This window comes from Tubulanus polymorphus, chromosome 1, assembly GCF_964204645.1.
Source record: "Tubulanus polymorphus chromosome 1, tnTubPoly1.2, whole genome shotgun sequence".
NCBI lineage: Eukaryota > Metazoa > Nemertea > Palaeonemertea > Tubulaniformes > Tubulanidae > Tubulanus > Tubulanus polymorphus.
In genome coordinates this window covers 27,407,101-27,424,227 of record NC_134025.1, presented here as the reverse complement: position 1 = coordinate 27,424,227, position 17,127 = coordinate 27,407,101, and the positions used below count along the sequence as shown (strand labels likewise).

Genomic DNA, 17,127 nt, shown 5'->3' with positions numbered 1-17,127 from the left:
GATACCAATTACAATAAATCGTCACAATAACAATCATCAAACATTCATCGTTCTACCAGTCTCTTTCAATCATGCACTCATAATGTTAATTGAGATAATAATTATAACACAACTCTTGAGCTTCGAGTGGCCAGCCCATTTTATATCACACATACACACTCTTCTACTAAATCAAAAACATTACTACTTGCTTTATATACAATTTGTCGTGATTATCTTCTTTTTTGCATGTATCGTATATAAATTTTTCCACATATTTTTTTCTTTTTGATAATACTAAATACAGATAAGCCCCACATTTACAACCCGACCCACACTTACGAAGAAGTTTTTGTAGCAAGACATAACGAGTCGTTCAGCTTTGTGTAAACAAATGTCACACCATGACGAGACTTAGTCCAAACAATTACTTTAAATAATTTCATAGTTCACGAGTTACGCTCAGCCTAGCACGAGTGTATCTCCGCTATCAAACAGGCTTAACCAAGATACGTATGACTAGAAGTTAAATGGCATCTTTCATTACAACAATGCCAAACCTAGTCAAATACACAGAAAAGAAAGATAACCTCCATTTTCATAGAAATATCTTGCACTGTAAATAATCAAGAAAACAAGACTTAAGATCTAAAAGAAATCTTTAAATATTCTATCAACCGCTCAGGATGAGAAGCCAACTGATTTGTCACATCTCCTTTGAACCTTAATTCAAGCATTCTCTGAAATTTAAGACAGCTATATCAAGATAAACAAGATCCTAGTGGGTTTGAGCAATTAGACTAGGACTTCACAAAATGCAGTCAAGTACTTCCTAGTTTAGGAAGACATTTCTCAAGTAATGGATGGTTGATATAATGAAGGGATGATCTTGGAACTGTAGTCGACCAAATGCCATCATATTACCGGGGACGCCTCGAGCATATGGCCAGTTTTTGTAAAACCAAAGGGAATTTAGCAAGATGATTTCTGTTAAAATAAAACTTCGAATTTGTATCTAAGTCGAAAAAGATTATTTCATACCTTGCTCCTGATTTTGGGTTATTTCATCGAAATACGCCGATAACAGGTATCGACTGTAGCTACCAATCTGTGCGTAATTGGCAGCGAACAGTCTGAACCGCTTCTTAATTATAGGAGGGATTAATGCGACACAACATAAATTTGCACAGTTCGCACGGCCGAGATGGTTACATTTAAATGGAGATCATTAACAGTGTAGTCTCATCACCTCAAATGTGGTGAACGCGTTGAGTGCAGAGAGACTACAGCTAGTAGTAACACACGATATTAATCAGTTTACACTCGTTTTTGTTCCGACGACGACGACGGGAAGCTTACACATATCACATGACCTTCACCGATATATACGCGCAATGACAGTATATATATATATATATATATATATATATATATATATATATATATATATATATATATATATATATATATATATATATACCTTATTAATATCAATATATATGAAATAAAATTTCGTAACAATGAAACAAGAAGACACATGGGGCAAATAGTCTGCATCTTATGCACGATTAAATGAATCGGTGATGATGAGAAATGGCGACGATATGATTTGAAATGATGATGAAGAAGAGCCACCATAACGGTTTCCCGTTTGCCTCTTGAGCGCACAATCGCAAAACACGTCCGTCGTTTATGACAAATTTCCAATCAAGATATATATATATATCTTTCTTCTGTTTCTCTCACTTATGTAGTCTAAATCATTCGCAGTAATTAAGTTTCGAACACGCAGAGGTCACTGTAACAAATAATTGACGACTATTGTATAGCTACGCGCAAATATCTGATCCATTCTGAAAGGTTTAGAAACGGTGGTCTCTTCGCATTATGATGATTAGCCTTTTTTTTAAATATTTGACGACGTACGTAGTCCGCGGCTACGAATTCGAACGCCACACGAACCGATTGTTGGAGATGGCATAAAGCTCTTAGATGTGTCATGTGAAACGCCAGCAAATACAGCAGTATTTTAGAAGTTCCGGTCTATAAATGAGGTCAGTTGACAAGTGCGTGTTTTATTTGTTAGGCGATCGCGGCGGTTCTTTACGAACCCGCTGTTCTCGATCAACGCGGTCACGTCTCTCGCGGTTCTCTTTGGCGCGTCGACTAGCCGATTGTCTCTGATCTTTTGGCTCGTCGCGTCTGTTATTGTCTTTGTTGTTTGAAACCGGTTTGGCAGTTTGTGATTTCGGAACCTGCGATTGTTCCATTAGAGCCTGAGTCACTTCTCCACTAGACTCTTTCACAGTCTTTGATTTTTCATTGTCACTGTTATCCTCGATTGCTTCCAAAGAAGGGCCATCCTTCTTATTTTCGAAACCGTTTCCAGCTCCACGTAACACACTGGCATATGACATCTTTGAAGGACCTGACTGAGCAGCATTTGCAGCTTTAACTTTCTCTTCCAACTGAAAACAAATTCAATAAATACATAATATATACCAATCAATGGGCCAAGGAATACTAGCTCATATCGAGAACATAATTGTTGCTTTTGTCTCATTAAGGATAAATCATTATTTATCTACCTTTAATGAATTGGAGGAGCCATCAGTTCCACTGGATGTCGTGGTAGATGACACAGCAGGTGGTGGAGTCAACGAACGAACTGATTCTGATTTACTATTGCTACTATGACTAACACTATCTTTAGGGCTATTACTAATATTACTACTACCACTGCTGCTACTCACTTTAGAAGCAGGCGTCACCCTAAAATCACAAATAAAATTACTATATTTCATATATTGTAGAAAATTATGCTGATCGGCATTATTTGAGCGATGAAGTGAAGGTGAACTTACTTTTTTGGCGATGAAGGCGGAGTAGTAACAGAAGGTGATGTCTGTATTGTAGTAGTTACAGCTGGTACAGTAGTATTAACAGTCGATGTAGACGATGTTAGCGTAGACTGTGTAGCGGTATTTACCGAACAAGTAGTAGTTATATTAAGATCATTACTACTAGGCGGCGTGGTTGTAGATGGCGCAGTAGTCTGAGTGGATGATGACGGTGTTTTAGTCTCTCGCGTTGTCGGGGTTGCTGGTGTCGATGGTTTTGCCGTTCCTTTGACAACGTCGGACATTTTGCTTTCCCAAATATCACCAGTGGTGGCGCTATTCTGAAATATTCAAAGTATAGAACCCGTGAATAATGAGCATCGACAATTGAGATATTCAATCTTAAGCAATTTTGGCACGAAAGACCTACCGTAGATCCAGGCAATGGCGGAAAGGAATTTGATTCCAGTTCAAATTTGGGGGTGTCAACAGCTGGCATTTGTTTCACTTCTTTAGTATTCTGGTTATTCATGGAGTTATTCGATGAGCTGTTACCACTTGACTGTCGCTGAAAAATACACAAAGATAACGAGCAAATTATCATAGCCACGAAATCAAATAAAAGCTCACTGCTATTGGATAATACATGAACCTAAAAACTTACAACATTTCTCGAAGGAACTTCATCTTCTTTTCGTCGACGGGGAACTTTATATGATGTGTTGCGTCTGAATAGAAAACGAAGCGTTACACACAAGTAGCCGATAAACAGACGACGATGATTTCGACCGCTAGAAAATTCGACTTACTTTTGTAACATTTGATCTTTGCTGTACGAATCGTTGTGACGCGAGTCGCGGTCGTTATTACGATTATACGAAGACGATGATGAATTGGACTGAGTCGTTGATTGAGAATCTGAGGGCGTATGATTCGGCGACTGGGAATAATTATTATTATAACTCGATTCTTTGTGACGTCCATACGCGTTCGAAGTGGTATTATTATGGTTTTGAGTTGAGTCGTGAGCTCGCGGACTCGATCTATGGGTGCCGTTCGGCAGATTGTGTCGTTCGTGAGTTGATGATGTTGAAGATGACGAATGATGGCGTTCGATGTGGTTCGAACGTTCAGACATGTGGTTTCGATGCTGTGGTTTACTGGGATTCCTGGAAATAGTTCAGCCAAACATTAACAACATGAACGATGAAATAATGCGAAAAAATAGAGAATATGAATCGAAATGTAATCACCTGTTTCTGATATTTTGATAACCGTGACGAGACGTTGTCAGGGGTTTGAATGTCCCTTGCGGTTGGTAGCCATTAACGGCAAACACCATACCGGGATCATAATACGCAGGCGGGCTCGTTGGCCAGGATGCTGCTATGACTGCACTCGTAGCCGGTGGAAAAAATGAGAAAGACTGAAAAGAAATAATCCATGATTATTGAAATACTTAAAGCGAATAGGTTCTTACATTTCCTAGTACAGGGTGACCACTATCCAATAAGTTACAAATGGCCCAAATTGTCCTTGATTTTTCCACGTGTTACTGTACAACACAAAATTCCCTGAGTGAATCAGAGGAATTCAAAAATGTTACAATTCATTCATTTCTTATGAATCATGGTTAATAATATATCCAAATTCCCAAAGTTTTCCAAAATTTGTCAAATTCCCCGAGTTTTCCCTGTTTTTTTTTCGAATTCTCTTGAGTTTTCCAGGTCAGTACATGAATTCATACCTGTTGGTGTTGGCTAACATATTGAACATTTGGTACGGGTTGAGTGAACCGTGGCTGTTGACTAAATTGGGCTGGTTGTGGTTGGGGTGGCTGCGGAGGTGTAGGTTGAGCCTGCGATGTCATCTCATACTGTGTAGGCGTCGGTGGCTGTTGAGCCGCCACGGCATTGATTGGTTGCATTCGCGGTGTCACCCCATTCTTCGGAGCAAACGAACGGGTCAACAAAGGTTTAGCTTTGATACGAGCCTGAAATAAACCATAAATCGATGATGGAATTATGTTTGATGAAGCGCATTAAGAATCGAGTCTTCAGCGAAAAACAACTCACCATTATAGGTTTACCCAAGAAATTTTGAATATCTTCACGAAGATATCGATAAGCCCTTTGCGCATCTTCATCAGAGTCGAAAGTCACGTACCAGCTGTTATTGTGGGCAAATTCGCAGCTGACAAATGGTGGACAGTTCACTCCAGAAAACAAAGCTTTTACACTCTGAATTAAAAGAAAAAAACGTCAATTTTTTAATAGAAGCTAAAAAAGGTTTGTGACTTAGTACAAAGATTAATACTTAATGTGTCTGATAGATGGCACACTAAGTAGGCTTTCAGAGGCGTTCACAGTCAGACATTATGAATGGCAATTGGAACAAAGTAGTGCACAACAGGTGTCACTGCAGTCTGAGCATAATGCCAAGGTCATTACTAGACAACTGATCAAAGGTTAGTTGTCTCTCACATGTCGGAAACCTTGAAAACTATCATCATTTTCAAAAATTAAATAAAACACCACAAAGTGGAAGAAAATACGCAGTATGCCTATAATGGCTGATCAGAGCCGCCTAGGCAATGGGAATATCCAATTCTTATGTCAATGAATGATACATAAATGAGAACCTGTTTGTTTGTTTGATCTCGCTTGAGGAGTTTTTCTCCAAAAATGTACCCCTTCCAAGACCATTCAAAAATCTAATGAAGCACAGAATAGAGAAATATGTGGACCTTTAAAGTGCTAGAATTACTAGCCTCATTGGCTATTTATTACTATACCTCGATTGGAGTTGATTCTGGAATTTCCCTTAGTATCACAATACACCTTTTATGTAGGGGACGAACCTTCTCCCCACGTTCATCTACTTGTACGTTGGAAGATTCTGAAAGAGTAAATTAATCTAATCATCAAAATTACGTTTTTTGTTTTGTTTTTTTAAACGTAATCTTCACAGAATTTCGATCATTCTCGTCTGAGTCCATCGTTTTTTTTAATATAAATAAGTAAGTGGGTATCTTCGTTTGGATGAAAGATTACATGAATAAACACTGCCGCTAATTTCCAGGGAGATAACATCGTTTCTCCGCATTCCCCTTATTGTGTTACCAAGGAAACAGTTCGCAGCTGAGAATGGCGACGTCCAAAACACCAGACAAACATGTCATCATATAATACAGTCACACGATAAATTATTCTTAGTAATAGTTCTCAGTCAACTCGACATTTTCATTCTATTTTTGAAACGATGACGCACACATGATTCTATAAGCGACCGTTTGATCTTCTTTTAGAAATAATGGACATACCTCTGAGTACGTTGATTATAAGATCCAAATCAGATGTAAGTTTTTTGACCATATTAAAACTTGCTATGGTGACAATTGGTACATACTGATCAGCATCCATCTGAGAGACTAGATAAGAATCACTAGCTAAGTTATCCCTGAAAAACATTGAAAACACCATAAATATATTAACAGAGGATTGGAGAAAATCAAAACTTAAAGAGGACAGGACTAATAGTAAGAGCATTTTTACAATTTGAAATATACTGTTCGGTTCATATACTGTTAACCTTGACAGGAGAGAGGTTCCTGGTGTGACCCCCCTATAATGGGAAACTATTCAACTTTTAGCTTGTCTGATGAAGGTATTTCCAATTTCTTACCCTAATCAAATCATCACTGTCTCAGAACTTAAAACATATATGCTATATTTCAGAACCCAAGACCAAGTATCTTCTCACCTTGAAAAATAATATTCTAACTGTTCTTTCAGCATTTGTTTGAGTTGATCTTCAGGTACATTGTTGCTGCCTTCGTAGTTACTGCTGTTACTATGGTTACCACCATCATCTATAAAGGATGGACTGTGGACATTGACGTGGGTAAAGCTAGTCGTCATGAGAACTATTGAGAACATCATGCAAAAAAAGAGAAACACACGAAACAAATAAATATCATGCTGGAACACGACTACCTAAGAGATTAATGAACACGATCATACAATACACAGGATCACTATCACTACTACTACTACATACAATGACCGACTGTTTATTGTATTAGTAAAACAAATATAACTTAAAGCTAATTAGTACAGAAATAAGTAGACACAATTAATAAATCATAATAATATGATTAGCTATTGACAAGCAAATATTCGCTTATAGTCATGATATAAGCTCATGTACATTATTATATTATGGTAAGGGTGTATATTGAGTAAGGTGTAAGTAACTACATTGATAACTTGGAGATTGCATTCACACAGGTTCATACTAATACATTATAAAAAGTGTCAACAATTTTTGTTCGTACAGCCGAATATCATCTATGAAATATGTTAAGTTCACTCTTAATTACCCGTGTTTTGAATAGACGTTGATGCAGGGAGTGTTTCAATTTTGAGATCATTTACATTGGCACCGTTAATAGACTGGTAATCGGTCTTGGCAGTAGGGGGCATCGTTTCTGCTGCTGATGTAGAAATATCCCCGTTCATGTGATTGTAACCTGAAGTCAGATAATCATTCCGGTTACCTTCAAACTGTTTGGATTAGGAGTTTTCTTTACGAATACAAAATATTGAAATATAGTACCTTCTGAATGTGTTGGTGATACCAGAGGTGCTTCTGCTTCCATCCACTGGCCAGGTGGGGACTTACTCTGGAAAATGTTGGCATTCGGGTTAAGACCATGGCTTTTAGGAGTAACCTGTAATAATGACAAAGAAAAAATCGAAACATTAAAAAATACTTGACATAAGTTGTGCATGATTTTTTATAGTTCATCGACAAAATATTTAGAAAGTAGAACTGTGATAATGCTACAAGTCTGAAAATTCATCGACCCAATTCTGGCTCCTGACAGGGGCAAACATTCTTTAAACGTTTTATTTAAATTTTTTATACAGGATAAATGCTGAGGAGAGATATTACTAGTATATGCGCGGGCGCACGCGTGTTCATATCTTCACTATACTGAAAACAAGTTCTCACGATAAACGCCTCCTAAGCAAACATGTAACACATGTAATGAAAAGATAACTTCAGGAATTTCAATCTTTAGCGATTCTATGCTCATCTCGGCTGTCACAAGCATTGACAGAGTATCACCAGTGGCTAAAAGCTTTCTCTTCACGATAAATGAAGGGGGAGTATCATATTACCGAACAGTGTGCAGAAAATAGATCCAACAACAACCTACAAAATGTCTCCTCTCGTTTGATCACCAATACTTTTTATACTTACGACAAAAACTGGCCCCATGTAATATAATCCAAAAGGTAGTTTCTTGCGCCACCATTTCGCCATTATAGCCGAACTGACCTCAGTTCATTATCTATATTTCATACCGTAACATTACAGATAAACTATCCCTGACCTTCACACCTCTTACACATTCTCCCGTACGGCATGCAGGCAGACAGACCTGCACTGTAGTTTAAATATTCTACACTAGAGGGATTATAATACATAGCCATACATACAACGCAACTAGGCCAGAGCATTTACTAATTCTATAGACTCTCAATAGTCTGAATGTCGAATTGACATTTCAGGAAAAAATCTACCCTACTTTATCGACGAACATGATAACATAATCATCCGTGAATAGATTTCAATGACTTATTACAACGATTTATGCAGGAAATAAATTTGACCTTTCTACAAAATGAAATCATATTCAATTTCAACTAGACTCTTATGTACACATCTCTAGGCGTCCAATTCCACAGCAAGACGAGTTAAAATTTGAATGATAAGGTCAAAGTTCAAAAAGAGACGTCATAATATATGATAATAAGTGTATGAACATCAATCGGCAGAAAAATCAACCCACAGCTTGACAACCCTTATCCCGAGAAATTGCGCTAAATTTAGAACTAAATTCTATAATCTACAAGGTACGTTATAAAGTAGAAGTTTGAATTTGATTCGAACTAGGTTGTATCAGATTTTCTAAATTGAAATATAACGTGACTGATGAAAGGACAGATTGCAATGACACGACAATATTCAGATCAAATGTGACAATTGGTACATTTATTGCCATAACCCCACCTCAGACTAGTGAAGGATAATGACTATTCGATGGGTATTCGAATATTACATCATAATAAATAGTGCATCCTATTAGTCTAACAATACCATACGTTAGATTGATAGTCATCAGCATATTGCAAATATCATCTAAGGTCCATATTCAACACGAAAATTACCAGTAATGCACTATATCTAAACTTAAACTGTAAGAAAATTTTTCAATATACCTGATTCCAATTATGGTGAAAATGTGAATAACTGAACATGTGATTGGTAAAGACCATATTTCCAGTATAAATCCTCCAGTGCCACGTGAGCCCGAATGATCTACAAGTAATTTACGGCAAGAACCAGCACTGCTGTATACTGGCTTAATATACACATGTGACTGTACTGTCCTGTCTGTGTCAATGTCTGCAGATAACAGCTGTGTATTTGTAACTAAGCACGCATGAGTACACGTCATTATTCGGGTATAATATGAATCCACAGTAAGTTTTACTGCCCGATCAAATACCCCCGACTGAAAAAGGTCCGGCCAACCGTGATGTCGCACGGATTAAATCGATTTTTCATCAATTAAGACCAGACCCGCGAGACCGAACTGAATTATATACCTTATAACGACTTTTAACGTTCATGAATGGGATGATTTTGAACTCGAAATCTCATCAGGAGATAATCTCATCACAATTTACATTCGAATTACACGATATAGTGACACAATAACCGAAAACATGCGTCACGTCGATGGTACGACGCTACCATATGGTATGAAAAAATGGTTGAAAAAAGTTGCGGGTTTCGTATCGGGGAGATGTATAGATGAAACCGAGGTTTTCAATTAATTAGAATAGGTGAATAGGGTTTCACAGGATAGAGAAACAACTTTACACACGATAATGTGCATACCTGCTTTCCATTGTTGCTTCTTCTCACACAGACAACATACGAATTAGAGGAAAAAACATACACATCCCCCGGATTCATCAGTGGCAATATGGTTTCAGAGTCGACAAACCAAAATTGCGGAGATTTGACCAGAGGAGAAGCTTACATCAAAATATAGAATTCATTAAGACTGTATTCCGGTGATCAGCCGCATAAACCAGTAAGTCAATCATTCTGGTCCAAGTAGCCTCAGAACAGCCGCGAAGCCGAAGACATTTTGAATCAATGCCAATGCACACAAGTGACGTCTTTCTAGTATCTAACTCGCGAATGTAATTTATCCATCACATAAATTATTAGCACAATAAGTACGCCCTCTAGAATAGCTTATGAAGTTTCGAGTCATTTGCGGCGATATCGATTCAATTCTCGTCGTCGAAAATAAACGACGTCGACGCGCAAAGTGAGAAACGCTTTTCGAAAAACGAAAATAAATTCTAAACGCTACGCTCGAATTTCCTGAACCCGACGCTAGGCAAAGCATAAATACAGCCGACAACGCGCGCCGCGAACACACACACACACACAACAGCGTATAAAGCTAGCTCCTCATATCACGTTCGCTCAACTGAAAGCCATGTGTCGTCTCTTATTTGAAATCTGGTTACTATGGAAACCAAGCAGAAATTAATGCACAGGTACTATAACTCAAGGAAACGCAAGTTTCATTAACACGTTCAGGAACCAGACTTGTAACTCGCGTCGAGATACGCATGTGCCTTTTTACACCATAGGTAAACATCGATATAGAAAACAGCGACACGACGCAAAACACTGATTCAGCTTTTTAATGATAAGATCAATAAAATGAAAGCCAGCACTTCCGCCATCAATGACATACAATGCAGTCAGTCACTCTTCCTTGTTTAACTGAATTAATTTTTGTAGGGAGGGGTTCACAATTAATACCTGTGTATGACAATATAATTAATTCAACCTCTTTCAAGACTTATCCATCACACCAAATTAATTGGTTTTAAACGTTCTAAAACCAAAAATTCAGTTTGATGGATAGTATAATTTATATGATTCGCCTGATGCAACCTAAAGTTTCGAAAATAGCTCACAGAATTGAGTCGGAACGTCAAATACTCAAGTAGTTTTTTTTTTCATATCGACAATTTTTCTTCAACGTATCTAAAGATTCAAACTTACATTTAGTTGATGGATTAGATGGATATCAGAGCCACCAGGCTGTAAGCTGCCAGGTTGTACTAAATGTAGCTCAGCGCCCCCTGTGTTTCCGTAGTCAGAAGTCATTAGGGTCACTGAGTACGTCACGTCCAAGTCTTTGATCCTGCAATATAAAAGATGAAAATTCTAGTCACATTACTGACACACGAGCTTTGTTAGCCCACTTGTTGTCATTCCATGTCATATTCTAAACCTCATTACAACCGACTTCAGGGGTCTAGAAAATCTATTCACTAAAATATTGATTGTTATATCAAATACATGATAGGCCTATTGATCAATGCAATGGTGAAGTAAAAGGAAACCTGATGAATCCTTCTACTTCAATCACCGAATTTCTGGACTGATCATGCGGAGGTATAACTAAACATAAACATAATTCATCTACAGTTTACACCGATTAATTTTTTTGGACCACCATTGTGAAAAGATCTGTTAGCGTTATACCAAAGTAATTTCAATCAATTTGATGTACGAGTTCCTTCGCAAACATCACGTCAACTGCTTCTTATTAGTAGGTACTTGAAGGTAGATCAACTTAAAAGCATTAACATTTATGATGAATCAACAGCGTTGAATGCTCATTGTTGAGAGTCAATTGAACAGCAACTCAATTTACAGTGAAGGTCGGATAAAAGGCGGTTGCTGCAAATGTCACTCAAAAGATTCTAAGCCTATACTGCGATAAGGCCAGTAGTAGGATGTGGTTTAAATTCAGTGGATCATATCGTTTAACAAAACAACCAAGAACTATAAGCTAGCCCTATTTCTAACAGTAACACAACCAAATGACGACGAGACCGTGGTTGCTATCACAGGGGCGGTAATACTTGAAAAGATGAGTGTCTGAGAGGGTCAATGCCAGAACAGGAGGGATGATGTTCCAGGGGTGGTTAGAGAGGGTGTTCAGGACATCAGAACCTCCCTTCAGTGGCCAAAGAAAGGCCTAACAGTTTTTTATCACTATCAACAGATCCCCCGGCCATATATGGCGTACAGAGCTTCTAGTGAAAATGTTCTGCTCCCCATATCCATGGATAGGGCTTACGGATAGTTAGGGTTTGTCAATAAAATTACACATTTTAGGCCAGATGCGTATTAATTTGTCTATCTCTATCCTAAGACAACAGTCATCATAGACTGACCACTCACTATGCTATAGGATCAGGTTCTTGATTCCGAAATTTCATCTACATCTGGCATAGGCCTATTCCTCTCATTTTCAAGGAAATTTTCGTAACGTTACACTTACATTATTACAACATAGGCTCGATATATCAAATTTGTTCATTTACTAAGACCTTTGAGGCCATATCTGAGCGTTAAATTTCCTTGAGGGACAGCCCTAAACCCCCCTTTCAGTTCCAGCCAATTCAAGAACAAGTCCACCTGCATATTCCGCACACTACAGGCCGGCTGGCAGTAGATCATATTTGATCAACATAACAAAAGATGGCACTACCGTTCATTTTGCATTTTGCAATTTGCGAACTACATGACTTTGTATTGCGGGGAATCCAGACATTTTGAACAGGGGATCCCAAAACATCCAACGCCTAGTTATATGTACTTGGTACATGACTACAGCACCACAGGTGTAAAGCCTCTTATGGGGCATTCGGCAGTCCCCCAAGAAACTGTATGGGGGGGTTTGAAGGTCCTCCCCAAGAAAATTTAGAAAAAATTGTGATCATTTTCTGAACAACTAGTAATTCTACTAGAACAAGATGACTGGCAAGCATTAGCTAATGTATACATAACTGTCTTCAGCCAGGTTGTGAATATGTTATCTTGGCAAAAAATAGGAGGGCCAGGGCACTTTGGCCGCCTTGGATACAACCGAGTTTTGTAAGCCCGATCCATGGATTCGAGGCATCCCGTGTTTTAATGTAACATACACACAGACCCCTATCCACGATACACCTTAAGACAAGAAGGTTCCTAATGGCTAACCTTGCAAATCCAAGGCATTTTTGATGCATTATTCACTTATAGAGGCTTAACTAGGATCTGTGATGGAATGAATAGCACTAGCTTATCTGCTTACTTGCTCAATACACCAGTCATACCCAAAACATTAATTACTACAAACATTCAGCCTGTGCTGAAGAAATTGCACAGTCACGTACGGTGGACGTGGTAGTGAGAAAGTGATAACAACAGCAGCCTTTGTATCAAGCTGAGCATTCATTAAACTAAATCTATAAAATGATATTGCTATATTGTGATAGGCCTTAAGTATGAAGGGGTAATGGTAACATAGAGGAAGCATGTGTTATGAATGTGAGTGTAAAATGTTGTCGTCGTGTTGTGGTGTCGGGCCTCGGCGGGGGAGAACGAATTCCTACCGTTTTTCTTCTGGCTTTTTGTAGCTGGTTACGATTAAAATGTGTATGAGTCGCGGTTGATTCTTAGCATAGGCCTTTAACCTGACTCCGGGTTGAAGGTATCGAGAGTGACGAAATGTTGGAAAAGAGGGAAAGCAATCGAATAATCGGGTTTTCACAAACACTTCCTACAATCCGTGATCCGGCCTCTCAACACATGGGCGTATCACTCCATATATGGAGGGTATGACATTGCGCCACGAAATATAGATTTAATCTACATTCGATATAATCGTTCGGCAGAGTATCTTTAAAAACATTAGCTTCTTTTTTGCATTTATTATTGTCAATTCGTTAGTTTCAGGGTAAGAGACATGCTTTTTGCGATGTAAGATGAGCTTAGTGTTTTCCGCGGGAGTGAAGCGGTTCAGGAAGAGGAACGCGTAGTAACGTCGACTCCGTGTACTGGAAGTGAGAACCCCGATACATGATGTAACCCTGGGTAAACACGTGCATTTGTTTACATCGGGTTTTTAGCATCGGGAAAGTCCTTTATTCACTTTTGACATCAGCCATTCAGACTGTAGTTGTAGTCAATATCTGCCTAACTCGAACGAATCCTTCATTATCCTATCCACTTCCAGAGATGTAACCCTGTGATACGCCTAACCAAAATTGTGGCGTTACCAACATAGAGGGAGGCACTTTCCGTCGATCACTTTGCGGGTCAAATGTTAACAATAATTCAAAGGTACTCACGATTCAATGTTTTTTTAACGCTTTTTTATTGTCCAAATATCAAAGTTACTCACCATTAGAAACAGTATTCCTGTCTCACTCAAAATAAAAACAACTATGGTGCCATTACATAACAAAATAGAGAGACAGGACACATTTCAGTCTTTTTTTCTGATGCTTACAAAATGAAGATGCATGATGATTTGATATTTATTTTTAAGACGGACTCCGGCATGACTTACAGGCGACTTAATTACATAATCAGCCATCACTGTATTAATGAACGAAATATTTTCCTAGGTTTCTCTGTACTGGAATTAGAACAGTTGATATTAAAAGTTTAAGATGTAATGAGTATCAATCAAGTTTGGAGCCACACCCATTAGGCTATTCAGCATTTATTCTACGAAGCCTGGATGCTCAAAAATTGAAATATGAAGTTGGTGAGGTGTGGGTTCAGACTGCCAATTAATTGATTGAATGGTGCTATATCTAATAAGCTCTTATTTAGCAATTGTGTAAATTAATTAATCTTGATAAGCTAGATGACTTTAGTAGAGACAGGCACTTCCTTACATTCAGTCAACCCTTTCCGAAATTTTATGATAATTTGACCGAAAAAACCGCAAGTCACTGACACCACAACACATTGATACAAACACAATTCAACTAAACGTCCTTCCACACTAAAAGATGTTGTCAAAATCTATAGGCGCCTTATCCAAATTTTCACCAGCTATAAACACAAGTAGCGGTGTAATGTAATAAATGCCCTAGTAACCAGCAACTTGGAAATTAATACATAACAATATCGAGAATACATTAGTTTGTTTACTTGTCATGAATTCAACTTCTTTTATCATATATACAAATTTAGAAAACACGACAACCGTTCATGCTATAATAAAAACAGTTTTTAGTCCAAGGTTGATGACGCGTACGAATACATCGATTGATAATAAATACATTTTGTCGTTTAGAGGATCACGTGGGTCAACTAGCCAATATTTGCATTTTGTGTGTGTGTGTGTGGAGTTTTCGCAGCATTCCCATGTTGATTGATTCCTCAGCAGCAGAGTCAATAACTCCTTAAAAACCATGTACCTATACAAATATAGAGATCATGATTAGATCACAATTAAAGGCATTTTTGCAACATTGAAGCACCAAAATCAGATCAAATCTTCTCTTTGCACTAATTATTTCTAGGGACAACAATTCACGCCGAATAGACTCCGTACAAGCCTGGTCCAAACGAACTAACACGCATAATATCAGATTTTGTTCTAAACTTATTTCAGACCATATCAATAATATAATGCCCAACTCGAATGTCACGAGTTGGGACACATTATCACACCCAAAGTTCCAACTTCCAATGATCTACCGTCAGTATTGAATAGTACGACATCCAAACTCATTTCATTGAACATATCATCTGCACTGATCAATACCTTAATCGCTTCAGGCTTGGCCATTCCTGTAGATTTCAAAAATTCGACAAAAGCATCGCGCTGATCTCCTTGAAGTTGAATTACCTCACCATACTCCGGATGTTCTACCACAGTACCGTTACAAGCGAAGTGCTAATAGAAATAAATAAATTTCAAATTAGGAATCAGTTTAGAACCAAGTTGAATTTCATACCATTCACAGGGTCCAATCTAAGGGATGAAAGCCACTTGCCCGGAGGGCAAGCATCTGAAATTTCGCCCTACACAGGCAGTCCGATTGGTGGCACTATCATGTATAGTATCGAGTGGGAAAAAAGCTTTGAGACATAAAATTGCACTAGCCCGGGGGACAAGTGATAATGATAACCTACTTGCCCTGATGAGAGTAAACTTGTTCCGGGCAATCGGACAAGTGCTTAGATCAGACCCTGCATTCAATGATTTGGCACTTTTCTTACCTTTTTGCAATATTTTGCAATAAGCTTCTTATCAAATTTTTCATGCAAACCTTGAACAGTTGTAAGAGTCTTACGACCGTTCCTCTGTTGGATTCTTACGTGCACGATACCCTCATCAGTAAGTGTAGACCCACCTTGGACATCAGCAAAAGGGTCTGAAATTTAACAAACCTATTAATGTATCATGGGGATTAAAACATCCTCACTAACTCATAACGCGTCTGTAAGAACTCATTTTCCTAATGAAATTCTTATCATGTACACTCTCTCTGAATCATCAATATTTTGGGTAAGAATATTGTAAATTAATATCAGTCTATCAAAATTCAATCTTTCAGAGAATCAGCAGGGTGGTCTAACTGTTAACTGCAGTTTAGGTTACCTTTCCACTTTTAAGTGATAGTGTAATTACGGGTACGGTCAGTCTATCATGTCTGTCTATCAAAGGCAAGTGCAGTTGCTCCCAATTAAAAACCAGCCTCCGGAATGGGTAGTGTATCTGCCCTGATTGACCCAACAACCCACAGTCTAGAGAATTCGGACATGGTAAGAGACCAATTCAACCTAACATTACAGCTATCTCTACCATTTTTCTTATCAATATCAACTCAACATGGACATGGTCAGATGGTACACCGCACGCGACGGGCACAGGCTGTTGTAGTTGACACTGGTCTGAGACTCGTCCGAGAGCAGGAGAAAATGAAAGGGCAGGTTCTCAAGTGTAATGACTTGATGACTGGTCTGAGCCTTTATATGTGAATCCACACATAGATATTTTTGCTCACATTTAAGTTTTTTCATATACTCTATTCCACAACAACACTTTCATATCACTTCCGCGTTCCGATAAAGGCGATCCCGTAGTAGGGTCGTTGTTGTTATTTTCATAATCCAATGAATTAAAATAAATGTACCGAGAAAAATATAACCTTACCAAACTCCTTAAGGTTTTGTATATGACGGCCTGACATAAAGTTGCTTGAAGAATACTAAACGCACTCGGTAATTATTTGAAAGCAGATGAATCTGGATTGAAGAATTGCGCAGTTTTAGTTTCAGAAGCGTCAACTTTTCCACACAATATGGCGGCGGTTAATACTAATTTGCATATGAATCATTC

At 38.2% G+C, this 17,127-nt stretch overlaps 2 protein-coding genes across 5 annotated transcripts; both read right to left on the bottom strand.

Moving 5' to 3' along the window:
- Nucleotides 1-1,498: 1,498 nt before the first annotated feature.
- LOC141901838 (uncharacterized) lies at nt 1,499-13,553 on the bottom strand. 4 transcript variants are annotated; one of them, XM_074789359.1, is made up of 16 exons: nt 13,376-13,553; nt 10,989-11,130; nt 7,437-7,551; nt 7,201-7,350; nt 6,582-6,690; nt 6,142-6,278; nt 5,614-5,717; nt 4,895-5,059; nt 4,567-4,812; nt 4,073-4,245; nt 3,629-3,988; nt 3,484-3,547; nt 3,250-3,387; nt 2,844-3,160; nt 2,568-2,751; nt 1,499-2,447 (listed from the first exon to the last, which is right to left on the bottom strand). In XM_074789359.1, exons 2-16 carry the CDS (start codon nt 11,091-11,093, stop codon nt 2,055-2,057), a joined length of 2,760 nt encoding a protein of 919 aa, XP_074645460.1. In that variant the 5' UTR covers nt 11,094-11,130; nt 13,376-13,553; the 3' UTR covers nt 1,499-2,054. The 4 variants fall into 4 exon arrangements, with proteins under 4 accessions (XP_074645460.1, XP_074645470.1, XP_074645452.1 ...); XM_074789369.1 differs by having other exon boundaries at nt 6,582-6,744; nt 13,376-13,532; XM_074789351.1 differs by lacking the exons at nt 10,989-11,130; nt 13,376-13,553 and adding an exon at nt 9,110-9,242 and having other exon boundaries at nt 1,500-2,447; nt 6,582-6,744.
- A 575-nt stretch (nt 13,554-14,128) lies between these two features.
- On the bottom strand, nt 14,129-17,097 carry LOC141915125 (eukaryotic translation initiation factor eIF1-like). The gene is made up of 4 exons (XM_074806538.1): nt 16,942-17,097; nt 16,005-16,159; nt 15,547-15,678; nt 14,129-15,196 (listed from the first exon to the last, which is right to left on the bottom strand). Exons 1-4 carry the CDS (start codon nt 16,976-16,978, stop codon nt 15,182-15,184), a joined length of 339 nt encoding a protein of 112 aa, XP_074662639.1. The 5' UTR covers nt 16,979-17,097; the 3' UTR covers nt 14,129-15,181.
- Between the last annotated feature and the right edge of the window lie 30 nt (nt 17,098-17,127).

What these genes read in the sequence shown, in the direction of transcription:
- LOC141915125 (XM_074806538.1), bottom strand. Translation starts at nt 16,978, where the DNA reads ATGTCAGGCCGTCATATACAAAACCTTAAGGAGTTTG. An exon ending in ACAAAACCTTAAGGAGTTTG is followed by an intron (nt 16,160 to 16,941) that starts GTAAGGTTATAT and finishes GTTAAATTTCAG; the next exon opens with ACCCTTTTGCTGATGTCCAA. An exon ending in TTGCAAAATATTGCAAAAAG is followed by an intron (nt 15,679 to 16,004) that starts GTAAGAAAAGTG and finishes TATTTCTATTAG; the next exon opens with CACTTCGCTTGTAACGGTAC.
- LOC141901838 (XM_074789369.1), bottom strand. Translation starts at nt 11,093, where the DNA reads ATGACTTCTGACTACGGAAACACAGGGGGCGCTGAGCTACATTTAGTA. An exon ending in CCGCCTTCATCGCCAAAAAA is followed by an intron (nt 2,752 to 2,843) that starts GTAAGTTCACCT and finishes TTGTGATTTTAG; the next exon opens with GGTGACGCCTGCTTCTAAAG. An exon ending in GCTCCTCCAATTCATTAAAG is followed by an intron (nt 2,448 to 2,567) that starts GTAGATAAATAA and finishes ATTTGTTTTCAG; the next exon opens with TTGGAAGAGAAAGTTAAAGC.